Source organism: Lycorma delicatula, chromosome 4, assembly GCF_047948215.1.
Source record: "Lycorma delicatula isolate Av1 chromosome 4, ASM4794821v1, whole genome shotgun sequence".
NCBI lineage: Eukaryota > Metazoa > Arthropoda > Insecta > Hemiptera > Fulgoridae > Lycorma > Lycorma delicatula.
In genome coordinates, this window is record NC_134458.1 from 103,458,413 (window position 1) to 103,474,359 (window position 15,947).

Sequence of the window (15,947 nt, forward strand, 5' to 3'; positions counted from 1 at the left end):
ATGAAAAGGTTATCCATTGCAATCTGCATTTGGAACAGCAGATTGATATGAGACTCATATCATCTGATGATGCTTCAATTTATTACTGAGATATCTGCCAGATAATGGTTGTAACATTTTTGACGATTCATATTATGCAGCATTATGTCAAAGATTCAAACGAATGTACAGTATCAGCTGTATTTTAGGTAATAATGATGTAAGTAGAGGACTATTAAAAAAATTCTTAAATCTGTATTAGGGTTTTATATGAATTCTAATTTGTTTCTCAGTAGCTGGTTTTTCTTGCTGGAAGCTGTGTACTTTTCTACTTCAAATTATTATCAGTATATTTACATTATTCCCATTTATTTTATACTTTTTACTTTACATATGTATTATTGAATTTTTTTATTTTCTCTATATCTTCACTTTTGGGTTAATTTCTCTTCTGTTTTTTTACTGGTCCCTTGAACAATTCTTTTTTGTGTTTGTCATTAGCTATACCCTATGTAAATGTTTTCTGTGGTTCTCATACAGCCCAAAATTTTATTGCTTTAATTTTAAGTGATAACATTTTTGTTCTGTAGTTTTGCAATTATTTATCCTTTTATGCTTATTCTGTTGTCATCTTCAATTCACTTATTCAGATTTTTATGTTATTGTTTGTGTTTGCTTCTTATTTAGTTATGCATAAGATAATATAGACATATTATAATGAGTTTAATAAATTCTCAGGCAATATACTAGTATATTCAAGGTTACTGCATGTTAATATGTGAAGTACTTTATTCTAAGGTTTGAATTAAAAATAGATACTTTTCCCCCTGTATTATACACTACACTTTAAACTTATAACTTTCTTAAGCAAAGAAAACTTGGCTGGTTTTTCACAAACATATATTCAGTATCTTTTGTTAATATTCAACTTCTGTATTTTTTAGGTTTTACGTTGGTTGTGATCTGTGTAATAATTGGTTTCATGGTGATTGTGTTGGTATTACTGAAGAAATGAGCAAATCAATGACAGAATTTGTTTGTACTGAATGTAAACATGCAAGAGATACTCAGGAACTTTACTGCCTATGCAAACAGCCTTATGATGAGTCTCAGTAAGCAATCATTTTTGTTTTATAGTTTAGGTGTATTTCAATATTTTTCTTCGTTATTGTGCAGTATTCAGATTTTTTGAAGTGTTGTTCGTAGTTGTGAATTGAAATTGACTGGTTGCAAACTTTCCCACAGATTGTAATCTATCTACGGAAATTGATCTACAACCTGTGTATCATTTATAATACATTTGAGCTGATATATAATAATTAGGATCTTTTCAGGATGTCTTACAGTTTTAACTGTAGTCAGCTGCATTCATTGTTTGTAAATACATTGCTGTAATTCTTTCTGTTTTAAACAAACCAGGAATGTGGCGTAAAATCCAGTAGTTTTTTTATGCTGAAAACGAATATGAACTCAGAATCTTTCTATTGCCACCATTTTTGAAAAATATTTAAATTTTAATTAAAGGACTTTTTTCATTTTTCAACATATAGTTAGCATTTTAAGCTCCTATATTGTATTTTGTTAGCTCATTTTCTATTTTTAACTTTGTTAACATAATTTGTGAGCTATAAATAAACAATACTAGACAAAGAATTAAATCATATTATGACATCATATCTAATACTGAAGAGTGAGCCTTCGTGGACAAGATTAATCATGTCTGAGCAAGTCAAAACATGTAGCTGTGTTGTTTGTATTAAGCACTGGATTTAGGAATGAATTAATTTTCTTGAGTCTTATTGCTGTCTTAAGTTTGTTAACAGTGTAATGTCATAATGCCTCAAAATTGTGTAAATGATGTGGATGCCTTTTGTTATGTATGTGGTGAGTTTACCGTAAAATCAAATAGAAAAAACATTACACCTTTAGTTAAAAAAGCATATCATATCTACTTTCAGTGTAAAACTGGTGATCAGGATAAGATGTGGGCTCCTATAGAGTATGCACTAATTTTTCTGTATATTTAAGAGGATGGCTGAAAGATACACAGAAGGCTTTGCCATTTGGTGTACCTATGGTTTGTCATGAACCAAAGGATCATGTAACCGATTGTTACTTTTGTTTAATAAGTGTGTCTGGAATTTCTAAAAAAATCTAAGCATACTGTAAAATATCCTTCATTGCAATCTGCAATCAGGCCTGTACCTCTCAGTGAAATTATTCCAGTTCCTGAGCCACCTGTAAATGTATGTTTCGAAAGCAGCGATGAAAAATCAGGCAGTACTGAAGAAGAAAACAGTGATTTTGATTTTGAATTATCCTCCAGTAAGCCACATATTATATACAAGGTGAATTAAATGACTTGGTTAGGAATTTAAATTTATCAAAAAATCAAGCTGAACTGTTAGAATCAAGACTGCAAGGTTGGAATTTACTTGAAAAAAATACAAAAATTTCACGCTTTCGAAGCCGACAAAAAGAACTTTCTTAGTACTCTAAACAAATATAAATATAAATAAATAAATTATTGATGAAAATAATTTGATTTACTGCACAAATATTGATGAGCTTATGTTGCACTTAGGACAAGTTCATAAAACTGAGGACTGGCGCCTTTTCCTAGATTCATCTAAGTATAGTTTAAAAATGGTTCTACTACACAACGGTAACAAATATCCTTACAGTCGCTTACAATATTAATTTGAAAGAGACATACAATGTTATGAAAGATGTTCTTGAAAAAATAAAGTATAAAAAACAGCTGGGACATATGTGATGATTTGAAAGTTATAGTGATTTTGTTAGGCATGCAGTTAGGTTATACTAAGTATGTGAGTTTTTTTTACGAATGGTACAGCTGAGCCAGGGATAAACATTATGTTACCAAAGAGTGGAAGAAACGAAACAACTTAATTCCAAGTGGGAAAAATATATTCATGATCCCTTAGTTAAACCCAAAAAACTACTTTTATCCACTCTCCATATCAAGCTAGGACTAACGAAAAATTTTGTAAAAGCAATGAAGAAGGATAGTCTCAGATTTTTGTACATCGGGCAGAAATTTCTGAATGTAAGTGAAGGAAAAATGAAAGAAGGATTATTTGGTCCTCAAATAAGAGAGTTGGTCAAAGATTGTGTATTTAACTCAATGTTAAATAATGTAGAAACTGCAGCTTCATTTAAAGACGTATGCAAAAATTTTCTCGACAAACAAAATTTGACAATTGCCATGATATTGTTAATCAACTTCTTACTTCATACAGAACTATGGAATCTAATATGTCTTTGTAAATACATTTCCTCCACTCTCATCTGAATTTTTTCCTGGACAACCTCGGAGACATAAGTGATGAACACTATGAACGTTTCCACTAAAACATTTCAGTGATGGAAAGCCGCTATGAAGGGAAATGGAATGCTAACATGCTAGCCGATTACTGTTTGACATTAATTTGGGATGTGCCTGAGGCAATTTATAAAAGAAAAGCATCAGCAAAATCATTCTAACACAGGTATGGCCATGCAAAATTATAAATTTTACAGATTTTAACTGTATTTTCCCTCAATTTTTTTTTGAAGCGTAATTTTTTAAAATTAAGGGTGATGGAAAAATTGTATTTACAGACCTGTAATGTACACAAAAAAGCAATTCAAGAAATGGTATCCTACTTAGAAACATTAACAATTTTTTTTGTCTATCAATGTAATTTCTATGTTAAATATTCTTGATTTAACTTTTTATATTTATTATTAATTAAATTACAATAGTTTTTTCTTCAAGATATTCTTTTGCTAACGATTCAATAACAATAGTAAAAATCTGATTATTAAATGGTTGATGAAGCAAGTTAGTCATAAACTAATCAATCCACAATTTGGATATCAATTTTGATCAATTCTAAGCAGTTTATATTGCGTAAGTAGTTAATGTAAATTATTTTCAGTTCTTTATCCAGTTTTTTGTTTGATATTATTAACCTTTTGAGCCTCTAGCTAAAAAATATTTTGTTACCCTGACGTGTTGCAAAATTGTGCGTAACATAAAAATGATATATGCTTTTTTTTTTGTCTTCAGTCATTTGACTGGTTTAATGCAGCTCTCCAAGATTCCCTATCTAGTGCTAGCAGTTTCATTTCAGTATACCCTCTACATCCTACATCCCTAACAATTTGTTTTACATATTCCAAACGTGGCCTGCCTACACAATTTTTAGTCCTTCCAATATTAAAGTGACTATTCCAGGATGCCTATGTGGCCTATAAGTCTGTCCCTTCTTTTAACTATACTTTTCCAAATGCTTCTTCCTTCATCTATTTGCCGCAATACCTCTTCATTTGTCACTTTATCCACCCATCTGATTTTTAACATTCTCCTATAGCACCACATTTCAAAAGCTTCTAATCTTTTCTTCTCAGATACTCCGAATGTCCAAGTTTCACTTGGACTAACTTTATTTGTTGCTGATTTCAACTTCATTATGCTTACAGTCCTACTCATAGCTGTTATCTTTAGATGTAAACATAAAATAGACATTTTCTTGTGATTTCCCCTCCCTCATAAAAGATGCAGGTGGCAGTTATTTTTTTAAGTGGAAAAATATATTACATAAAAGTTATTTTTTTTATTGTATTTTTGGAAAAATAGACTGAATTATTTAAAATTTATTTTAAGAATTACAATATATTAATTTTAATGTGTCTGTAATCTCCAGGATTTATTTGTGAAGACGATTATGATAACATATATTGCCCTGAGGTAGATAATCCCCACGGCGAAGAGAGACCAATGTGCGGTGTTTGTAATAAAACACTGACAGTCAAGCATCTAATAGAAGAGTGTACCATATATGAGGACCTCAGAAAGAGGTTCCGTCTTAGAAAAGATATTACTGCTGATCTGGATAATGGAAATGAAGAAAAGATAGTTGCATTTTTACACGCCAGTGGACTCCTTAAAAGTCTATAAAAATAAAAATAAAGCTGTGATAAAAGAATCTCTAAGCAGTTGTTTTATATAGATTTATATATAAGAGAGTCTCGAAGCGTGGCACGTATAGTAACGGGAGGTAGCCCTCTTGCCTAGGCCATCCTGGCTCGTCTGCATTCAAGAGCAGTGAGTCGGGGTGTGTCCAGTGATGGCATGGGGGACCCTCAAGGGTAAACTGAGGGTGCGAGGCTATGGGTAAGTGCAATGGATGCCTGTTGTAGCCTGTTTATAAGGAGGAGTCAACTGCCACGGCACCCTGGCGTGACTGATATACTGCTCAACGGCGGTTCTGGTCGCCCTGAGGTTGCTTAAACACGAGACACGTAGAAAAACGGAAATGGTATTGATATGTTGTATTTTTAATTTCTTGGTCTTTTGAGAACCTTATCTCAAATTTTTATTATCGGGGCCCTTTATACCCCGTAAGTGTTGTGTTTGTCCTTGTCTTTTGTGTCTTAATGTTTCGTGTAGTTTGTGCTTTTAAATAAAATGTAAGGGCCCTTTACACCCTTACATATGACGATCCTGATGTGACTATGACTAATTTCTTTCTAAGAACTTGACGAGGGCTAATGACCTTAGTAGTAGTCGATACCCGTAAAAATTCAAGAAAAAAAAAAGATAACATATATTGGTGAGGAGGTCTATTAATAATTTAAGGAATGAGGCTTGTATTTATTTCAAATGTAGTTAAATTTATTTTGTTATTTTATTTCCTATTTATTTATTTTTGTAAAGTATTCACTATATAATAATAAAAAAAGTTCAATAGTGACAATTATAAAAATGAAGTCACCTTAAAGATTTTATCATTAAACTTTTCAATCAATGCTTTCACTTCAATTGATGATAGCAAGGATATTTATTTAATATTTAAACCTGTTTATAATGACATTTGATTAAATTCTCTGTTTTGTTTCATGCTTTTATATAATATAAAAATTATAATTTTTATTTATTGCAATTAATACTTATTCTAATAGACAAAACTATTTCTATTATGGGATGAGATTATTATCTGATAATTTCTTTATATTTTAATCTGCAGGCCCTAGTATTTTTTACACTTTTGTGATTACAATACTAATTTTTTTTATTTGACTTTATTTTAATCGGTGTAATCTGGGCTGTTGGTCATGTAGGTTTATTATGATTTGTCATTTAGAAGTCAAATTGAATTTTTTTCTTTTTTTTCAGTATACTAAAGAAAAGCAAAAGTGTAAAAATAAAAAGACCATTGATGATTATTATCAAATTTTATACATTAGTTGTCTGTTTGAATGTCAACTGTGTTTCATATGACATCTGATGGTATTAAGCTGTTAGCCTGCAGTAGTAGACCAAGAGTTGTGAGCTAGCTCGTTTATTATCCTTGGCTTATATTTTATTCTGTGCTTGATGAATTAATTGAACAAAATTAATTTAATGCAGCTTTTCCGTATTTACTTATAAGCTGTACAATGGATTGAAGATATTGTGTTACTATCAAAATCTTTTATTGTAAAAATTGTGAAAGATAGTCACCAAGGGCTAAAAATTGATTGATTGAAAATTGTCACCTTTGTGCCTGAGCCATTATTTCACCACGTTGTTTCTAAACTTCCTGCCATGTAAGATTGGGGCTGTAAAGTGCAACACCTCCTAACCCAACATTTGAGTAGCTTCCCATGTGTTTTGAATGGTGCAGGAGTGTGTGTCATGCAGAAGAATTAAGCATTTTGAGAGAGAACCAGGACGTTTCCTCCTTATTGTGGGTTTCACTTTATTTTCTGGGATGTCATAATAGTACTCTGTGTTGATTGTACGCTCTTCTAAATAATAAATTCTGCCTTTATGGTCCCAAACACTGTTTGCATCACTTTATTGGCTGACAAGGGCTTTTTGGGTTTTCTTCCTGACAGGTGAAGTCTTGACATTTTCATTCCATACTCAGATGTTTGGATTTGGGTTAAAATCATGAATCCAAAACTTTCATATAGAGTTATTATGTGATCTAAAAAATCTTCTGCTAAAACCCATTGTTTTAGTTCTGTATAAATGTGAATTTGGATGTGTGACTGACTCTTATCTCTGAACCCACCTTGAAGATGTTTAGCAGTAGTTCAGCTTATCATGGATAATAGAATGGACAGTGCTGATGATACTCATACTACAAATTCTAGCAATTTTCCAAATTTTTATCAACCTTTCCTTGAGAAGATCATTAATATGATTTTGCAAAGCATCAGTCAAATTTCCACTGGTCTTTTGCTAAAATGAAAATCACCAACAATCAATTCACTTTTTAAAATTTGCACAGTTAATGCCTTTTTATCATATTGTTTTAACATGCATGAGTGAATTTTGGCTGGTTTTACACTTTCAGAAAATAAAACTTATCACAGTACACGTTTCAAGTGGAGCCTATATTTTGAAAGAAACAAAGCGGTAATGAAAATTAGTTTTTTGAAAGCTGATATTTTCTATGTCAGGGATGCCATCTTAAACATCAGACAGTTTCAGTCTATTCTATTAAACAGTTTTTTTGCTGTTGCCACTTGTCTCTTTAATTATTGTATTTCTTAATTTAGATGAGAGCCTTTCACATTCTAACCTAGTCTGCTGTCAGTCCATTCATATAAATGCTATTGTTTACTTTTTAACATGTTTTTCTTCTTTTTTGCCCTTGTTTCTCAGCTGTTTAGTTTATTAATACTTTTTATAGAATAGATAAAAAGATGTGTCGCACCATTTCATACCTGATTTTTATATACTTAATGAGTGAGTATCTAGGATATCTAGTTGGGAGTAGAAATTATTCTTTTGGAATTATACAACTGAAACTACCCTTAAAAACTGTTCACTCATTATGAATTAAGAGTAAATGTTTAATAAACATATTTTTGGCAGGTTTTATATCTGCTGTGATCGATGTCAAGACTGGTTTCATGGTCGATGTGTTGGTATTCTTCAGTCAGAAGCTGATAATATTGATGAGTATGTTTGTCCAAACTGCCAGAGGAATTCATCCATCAATTTTGCTAACATGAAGAATCTCAACACAAAAGATTTTGAGGCATTAAGAAAATTAATTAAACAATTACAGGTTTGTTTTATCATTTTGTCATTGTTATTTTTATTTTATATCTAGGCTTATGCATAAAATTACATTGTATGCTTTTTTGACATTAAATGTTTTTTCTATTCTTTTGACATTAACCATTGAGAAAATATCTGTATGATCCCAGAAAATCATTGCTATGAGTTTATTGACTTGAAAGAGTGTAAATTTTATGGGGTTTTTAGGGGGGGGGGGGAGAGTTGGAATTGAGTAAATATTGCTCACTTTCTGGTGTAAAATGAAAGGTCACCGTAATTGATGAAAATATTAATAATTCTGCTTATTTTTAATTCTGTAATCTGATTTTTTGCTGATAGTCAGCTGCTGTAGAACCCATCGTATATGAATTTTGTTGTAGCTCAGATACTTCAATAAATTTTCACCTAGAAAAGAGCAAAAAACATTTGGAAAGACTGTAGAAGTTGTTCAGATTTAAGAAGCATCTGTCTTCTAATATTTCATATTCATGCTTCAAGTCTTTGGTGATGAGCACTTGGTTATTTTTCAGTATGCTTTTCACTAAATTTTCATGTTGCTTTTTCATATCTGTGTACAGTTGATATGTGTATACATGATAATGTGTAATGTTTAAAAAAGTATATATTAAGGCAAGTGATTCTCAGAATACTAGGAAAATTGGTTAGGATTAAATTGGGGAAAAGGGAATGACCAGAAACTACAACAGATGTCTTTACTTACTGGATTACCTCGTAGTTAATGTTTTTTATTAGGTACATAACATATTAGTAATGTGCATATGTTCACTGACTTAAAAAATATAATCTATAATTCATTATAAAAAAGTAAAGTTGAAATTACAGTAAACTTGAAAGTAAAGTTACAGTTTTATAAACTTATGCTTAAACGTATGCTTCATGGTAAATATGCTATGCCACAAGAAAAAACAAAATGTTTATTGGCATACATAGAAGCACTTCCACTGTTGCACCTAAGCATTAAGGTTTCATTTGTTGTTAGAATTTATACACTTTACAGAAAGTGCAATCAGTTGAAAGAATTGTTAAATTCATTTGCTTTGGTCATATGAAATGATTCTTAAGTGGTTAGATATGACAAAGAAGGTGTTTTGAGGAAGTTAGGGATATAAAAAGAAAAGGCCTCCTCCTACCTCATTTTCTAACCTAGTTCTTCTTTTTAATAGTTCACAGTTAATTTAGATGAATTTGTGTGGATTTATATTTTTAATAAGCGTTATATGTATTTTTTATTTGAAATTTACAGACACATAAAAGTGCATGGCCATTTATGGAACCAGTAGATCCTGCTGAAGCTCCTGATTATTATAAGGTTATCAAAGAGCCAATGGGTAAGTTGTGACTTACTATGAGAAATTATAAATATGGCTAATATTAATTAGCCATATTTATAATAATGTAATATATATTATGTAATTTTACACACACACATATGTGCATGCAAACAAACACACATCACATCACATAAAATATAATATAAAGTTTTATATTCAGGCCTCTGACAGTTAGTCAGAGGCCTGCAATTATTCATGTAGTGCTAGTTCCCAAACTGAAATTGGAAAACCTTGAAATTTTATAGTTAAATTTCTATCCTTATTACCCTTATTAGCTTATTATCTTCTGAAAATATTTATACCATTGGGCTATTTGCTAATTTTTTTAAATTTTTTTTGCAAGGTAAGGAACAACAGAATGTAGCAAAAAAGTAACATAAAAGGTAAACAAAAATCAGTTAAAGAATTCAGTAGAAGGTCAATAAAATCAGCTTTAAAGAATGTTAAATAATGCAATAATAAAAAAATGTTATTTAAATCTTTAAATGTCAACTTAAAAATCTTAACAGAAGTCTGTATTAGATTAAAAATAAATGGCTGACAACTTACTAAGTTGTAGTTAGGCATAGTCTTCAAAAAGTTAAAATTTAAAGAACTTAGTTTATTTATTTATTATTATTATTTTTTTTTTTTTTACTTGAATGTTTGTAAACATATTTACAAAAGACAAGGAAAATAAAAGGCAAGAAAACAAAAATAAGCAAGCAGCAGCAGTTCATGTATTTATTGCTCTGTGGTAATATTGAGACATTTTTTCCTCAAATGTTTCAATTCTCTTGAAAGCTTTTGTATGAAAATTGCTTGGAATATCAGAACAGATTATTCAAGTTGTATATGTAACACTATAATAATCCATAACTGAGTATGCGATCATGTAATTTTTTGTCTTAAAAATTCTTCCTTCTAATTATCTGGGAGAATTCTTGAGATCACAAGAAGATAAGAACTTCCTTTACAAAATAATAGAATAAAAAAATCTTATTTTTTGGTCATGAGTAACGCTTGAACATAGGATGAATTGAGGTGTCTTTTTTATATCGCTTAATAGTCATGTTAACAGCACTTTGCATGCATATATATATTTATTTATTTGTTTACTTATTTATTACTATTATTTTATTATAATTAATCATTTTAAGATTCATATTATTCCTCTGTACTGTTAAATTATATTTATATTAACCACCTATTGCACAATATTGAGATAATAATTTTGCAGGATCCCGCTGTACTTTCATGATAAAATTAAGGTAAGACATATCTTATCTCAATATTTTGTAATAGGTGGTTATATTAATAGAATTTACATACAGGGAGTATCACAAGTTCTCCTGGGACTTTCATAACCTATTTACTCATGAAAATAATGGAAAAAGTTCATATAAACGTATGTCCTAAAATGCTTTGTTTACAATTACAAGTTAATGCAAGTGAAAGATTTTGCTCTGATTTCAGCTGTCAGCTGACCTGGGAAAATTTTTAGGATATTAATTAAGGGACAGAATAAGTGATTACTTAAGGTTTTTGACCAGAAGGATCGAGTAAAATAGGTCCAAGAACCATATCTGCAGTAGTAGATTTTGAGAAATTTGTGGTAAAACCAATAAATTGGGGTAAAAATCCTGTTTTGTATATTTGACATAGAATAACTTTGTTACATGGGTGATAAACACGTAAAACCTAATTTGTAGAGAATTAATTTAATTCTGAACAGAATGGTGTAAAATAAGTTGAATAAAACAAAGAAAAGTTAAATTAAAATTTTGCTTAGAAACATTTCATTATTACATTTGTCAGAAAAGTACTTTAATGTAAGCATAAACCAAACTCTTTATTGGTGATGTGAAAAATTTGTTAAAAAAGTTCAAAAATTGCTGTTAAAATTTAAAAAAAAAAACTGGAAATTACACAATTGTAAAATAAAAATAAATTATTAATAAAAATTATTTCAAAGTTGGCAATAAAATAACAACAGCTGATTAACAGGTTCATTACCTTGTATTTGTACCAGCAACGAACGATCTATCTAACATGATGCTATTAGATGAAATTATTATTGATTCAGTTCAGTGTAGTCCAGGTGTCTGTACACATCTTTAAAATAACACAGCACATCTTTCTACTAAGCAGATCATAGTTTCACATCCTATAGAAACTTAAACAACACAAGTTTTATCCTTATAAATAACCTGTTCAACATCTACACCCAGGACACGGTCTGCCTCGCTTGGAATTCTGCTACTGATGTAATACAAATCAACAACTACACTTTACATCTTATTTACTGACAAGGCAAATTTCACCCAGAGCAGCTGAAATCCAAGTGAAATCTTTCGCTAACCACTGTAACTTGTAAAAAAAAATCATTTTAGGACGTAAACTTTTTCCATTATTTTCATGGGTAGAATAAGTTATTAAAAGTCCCGCGAGAACTTTGTGATATACCTGTATACATATACTTTTTTGCTTAGAACTTTATCTATTTTTCTGTATCTGCTATTTAACTAATAGCATTCTAAAGATATAGAAATTATTACAGTATTTTATTAATTCAGAATTATAATTTATGTTTTCTCTCTCCTCTTGCTTCTCTAGTCAGTTGACATATCCAAGCTCTACAATTTCTTATGCAACTCTTGTTAAATTTGTATTAAAAATCTCTATTATATTTTTAATTGATCTTTTATTTTACAGATCTGCAAACAATTGAATACCGAATAAATGAGAAATCATACAAAAAATTGAGTGAATTTATTGGTGATATGACAAAAATTTTTGACAATTGTCGGTATTATAATCCAAGAGAATCACCATTTTTTAAATGCGCTGAATCTCTTGAAGCATATTTTGTACAAAAAGTGAAAGGTTTAAGAGACAAATTAGTGGATAACAATTAAAGTGTTGTATAATTAAAAAACAAAAAACAGGAAAAAGACAAAAACAAAGAGATATTATTAAAACTTATGTATAATTTTATGTAATGTATTAATTTTGCAATGTTAATAATAATAGTAATAGTGATATTATATGTTATGTACATTGATGATACCAGTGCGAATTAAGTGTTGTGGCAGAATTTGAAAACATTTTGTGTGCAGGTTTTTTTTTTATTTGTGGTTTTATCAATCGAACATAAAAAAATATCGTCTCATTATAATCTGTTTTGTTAAGAAACTTTCTGTTATTGAAAATAAGTATTTACATTTTTTTTTTTTTTAAAGAAAAAACAAATAAAACTTGTAAATATATTAGTAATGTAATTATCTTATTATTGATAATTACAGTAATTATTATGATACTATTTAAAAATTTTTTTTGTAGTTTTATTGTAATTATTATTTCTGTAAATATAATGTGCATTGTGAAGTTAACAGTTGTTAAAGTTTTCATTTTTTCTTAATCACATATTTTATACTTATATCTTTTTGTTATCTGAAATTTTTTTAATTAATTAAATAAAGGTTTTTAATTTTCAGTTTATATTACATGTAAAATGTATTGTTCATTCTTTTCGGTATTATTTTTATTACTTTATCTTTATTAAAATTTTGATTAAAGTTTATAAAAATAAACTTTAATGTTGAACTGGTTTTAATGTTAACCGTTCCAAATTGGTTATTTAATAATACACATTTTTAAATAATTTCATTTTAATTCTTAAATGTTATGTCGTGTGAAACAAGTTAGTTTTTTTTTTTTTTTTATTTTGTATAACTAACTGGGTAAAAAATTATAAATTAAAAAAATGCTATTTGTATATTAAATTATATTGTTAGCCGATAATCTTATTGTTTTCTTTATTTTTAATGTTTTTTTTTTGTAAATATATTATTAATTATGCCACCTATATGTTTTTCACGTTTATTGTATTTATTGTTATTATTTTGCTTGTATAGAATAATCTACGTAATTTTTTATTTTCTTTGTGGCTATTAATTTATTTTGTTAAGTACAATAATAATGATAAATACAGTAATTGTGTTTATTAATGAGTTGTCATTATTTTTTATGTGTATCTGTAATAAAGATGTCAAAAATAAATTATTTGTATACTGTTTTGATTTATTTTATTTTATGAGATATGTCCAGAATATTAAGTACCTTTGGTTTATTCGAGTTGCATATGTTTATTAGTGAACCTACACTTTTTACTTTTTTTCAATATTATTTTTTCATCATTCTGTTTGTGTTTCTACGAACATATAATTTAGTAATAATTCAACCATTAAGAACCTGGTAGTTAACTTGAGGAAATAATGTTTTGGAATTAAACCAAAAAGTTTCAAATTTTTATCACTCTTCAGTCTCTTTGTACCACATTTTCTGTGATAATTACCAGTTGCGTACAGTTTATCATATATGTTTTTCATCTATAATTAAATGTTCTTATCTGTTTATAATATACTTTATACTTCACTTTTAGTTGTAGATTTATATGATAATAAATTTTACATATCTATGTATGTCTCATATTATAAAAATAAGTTAAAGATAAATACAGGAGTTTATAAAAATGAGTAATTTATTAAATAACACAGTTGTATGAAATAATCAAGGTGTAATCTGTAGGTTAAGAGATGCCCTATCATGAATTTACTACATATGGGAACACGTTTATAAACAATACTTATTATTTCTGGTCATGCCTTGTACAATAATTTTTATTAAAACATTCTAATACATTTTTATTTTCTTTCTGATCATTTTATTTATTTAACAGAAATGTTATATCTGATTATATTTTAACATTAAAATAATTTGACCCAATCCTGGGGACTGATATTTTTTATTCATGATTTAAACTGTGTTACTTTCCTATAATGATTAAAATTATTGTGTAGAATGTTCAAAAATCTTCACCCATTGTAAATTTCATTATTTATTTTTTTTTAAATCTTAGATACATTATAGTTTGGTAGATTTATTACAGAAGCAAAATTTTTGATAAAATAACTGAATAATTATTAAAGTACATTTTTTCTTGTCATGAAAAATATTCAACCTAACAATTAAAATATTAAATAGATCAGCTCACAGTAATTTGTAAAACCTGTACACTTGAACTGGTAAAACATTGATAAAAGCAGGTTAATAGGACATTATACAACAAAACATCACAACATACATATTATGTTTGCAGTTAATTGGATACCAAAAATTTAGAATACTGAGAATTATAATATTAAAGAAATTTCTCCAAAAATAACTATGTAGGCTATAAAGACACGCTTGGCTAATTCTGTTGTTAATTTTTACCAAAGAAAATGCCCAGTAACTATTTTAAAAAAAGTATCTAAAATATTTTTTTAGAGATTTTGTTAACATAAAATATGGAAGTAATTTTTTTCTAGTCTTTTTTTAAACTTTATTATACTAAGCATCATTACCTATTTACTCACATCCAGTTAAACTAAATGAAAGCTTAAATAAAGTAGGCTTTGTAATCAGTGGTTGTGGTGATTCATTTAAATTATTTCTGATATTTTAGTGTGATTAAATAATTAAAGTAAGTAATCCCTCATGTTCTGAAATCAAAATAATTTTTTTTTCATAAATGCTGAATGTGAATGCTGATATTTTATTTTAGAATATTACCATCTGCCTTTCTTCTTGGAAATTCTTGGGATGTGTCTCAGTAAAATTTGACATTTTCACTTGCTTCAATTTTTTAATGTAATATTCCCATTTAGAAGGTTTTATGGTGAATTAAATAGAAGAAAAATTATGAAGTCATCACAATATAATGTGTTAACATAAAGTATGTTAACATTTTTTCAGGTACAAAAAAATGCTTTACTGAAAAGCAGAGACTCATTGGTACTACATTATGTTTTATTCATTTTCAACTTGAGTGCTACTGTAATAATGTTGCTGTGTGATTTTTTTTACAGAACATTGTATTTATAAGGTTGTCCACTCCACTAAACTTTATGGCATAATAGTACTTTTGTCTGTCTTTCATCCAGGTTTGGATTTTATATTTACTGTCCACAGAAATTTTGTTCTGTGGAACAGTTTAAATGATTTTTGTATTTGTTTGTTTATAATGATCAAATTTTAGTCTTTATAAACCTTTCCAAACATTATATCTATACATTCACAAGAGTAATCTGATCTTTCCATCAAGTCATACCTGGAAATGTGCACAACCTTGTTACTTGAAGAGATCTCATTTTATACATGTTAGTGTGTACAGTGCTTTTACGAGCCATTCCATTTTTTATAATTTCTTTACATCCTGATAACTATTATACATTCTTTCCACTAATCTATTACATTATCAGGCTCTTCTTTTTCAAGCAGTACCCTGCCTTTTTCTCTTCCTGTTTCTAATATCCTTCAATGTTCTACTTTATTCTTTCTCTCCAGGATCTTCAATATATTAGAATAATAATAAATTAATAAATCACAGTGGAGATGAAAATAATTTAATAAAGAATAATATTTAAAATTTGAATAAAAAAAATAATTAAAAATACTTAATCAAAACTATAATTTATGAAAGATTTATCTCATAAAAACAATTTGTAATATTTTAACTTTTTTTTCCT

At 28.5% G+C, this 15,947-nt stretch overlaps 1 protein-coding gene across 6 annotated transcripts in view; it reads left to right on the top strand.

Annotated features, from left to right (window-relative positions):
* E(bx) (nucleosome-remodeling factor subunit NURF301 E(bx)) overlaps positions 1 to 12,611 on the top strand; it is a 190,009-nt gene extending 177,398 nt beyond the window's left edge. For 5 of the 6 annotated variants that reach the window (XM_075363866.1, XM_075363868.1, XM_075363867.1 and 2 more), the window contains 4 exons: positions 924 to 1,091; positions 7,856 to 8,051; positions 9,309 to 9,393; positions 12,091 to 12,611. In XM_075363866.1, the coding sequence (XP_075219981.1) occupies positions 924 to 1,091; positions 7,856 to 8,051; positions 9,309 to 9,393; positions 12,091 to 12,293 (652 nt within the window). In that variant the 3' untranslated portion in view covers positions 12,294 to 12,611. The remainder of the gene's footprint in view (positions 1 to 923; positions 1,092 to 7,855; positions 8,052 to 9,308; positions 9,394 to 12,090) is intronic. The other variant, XM_075363870.1, reaches the window with a different exon arrangement.
* The last annotated feature ends 3,336 nt before the right edge of the window (positions 12,612 to 15,947 follow it).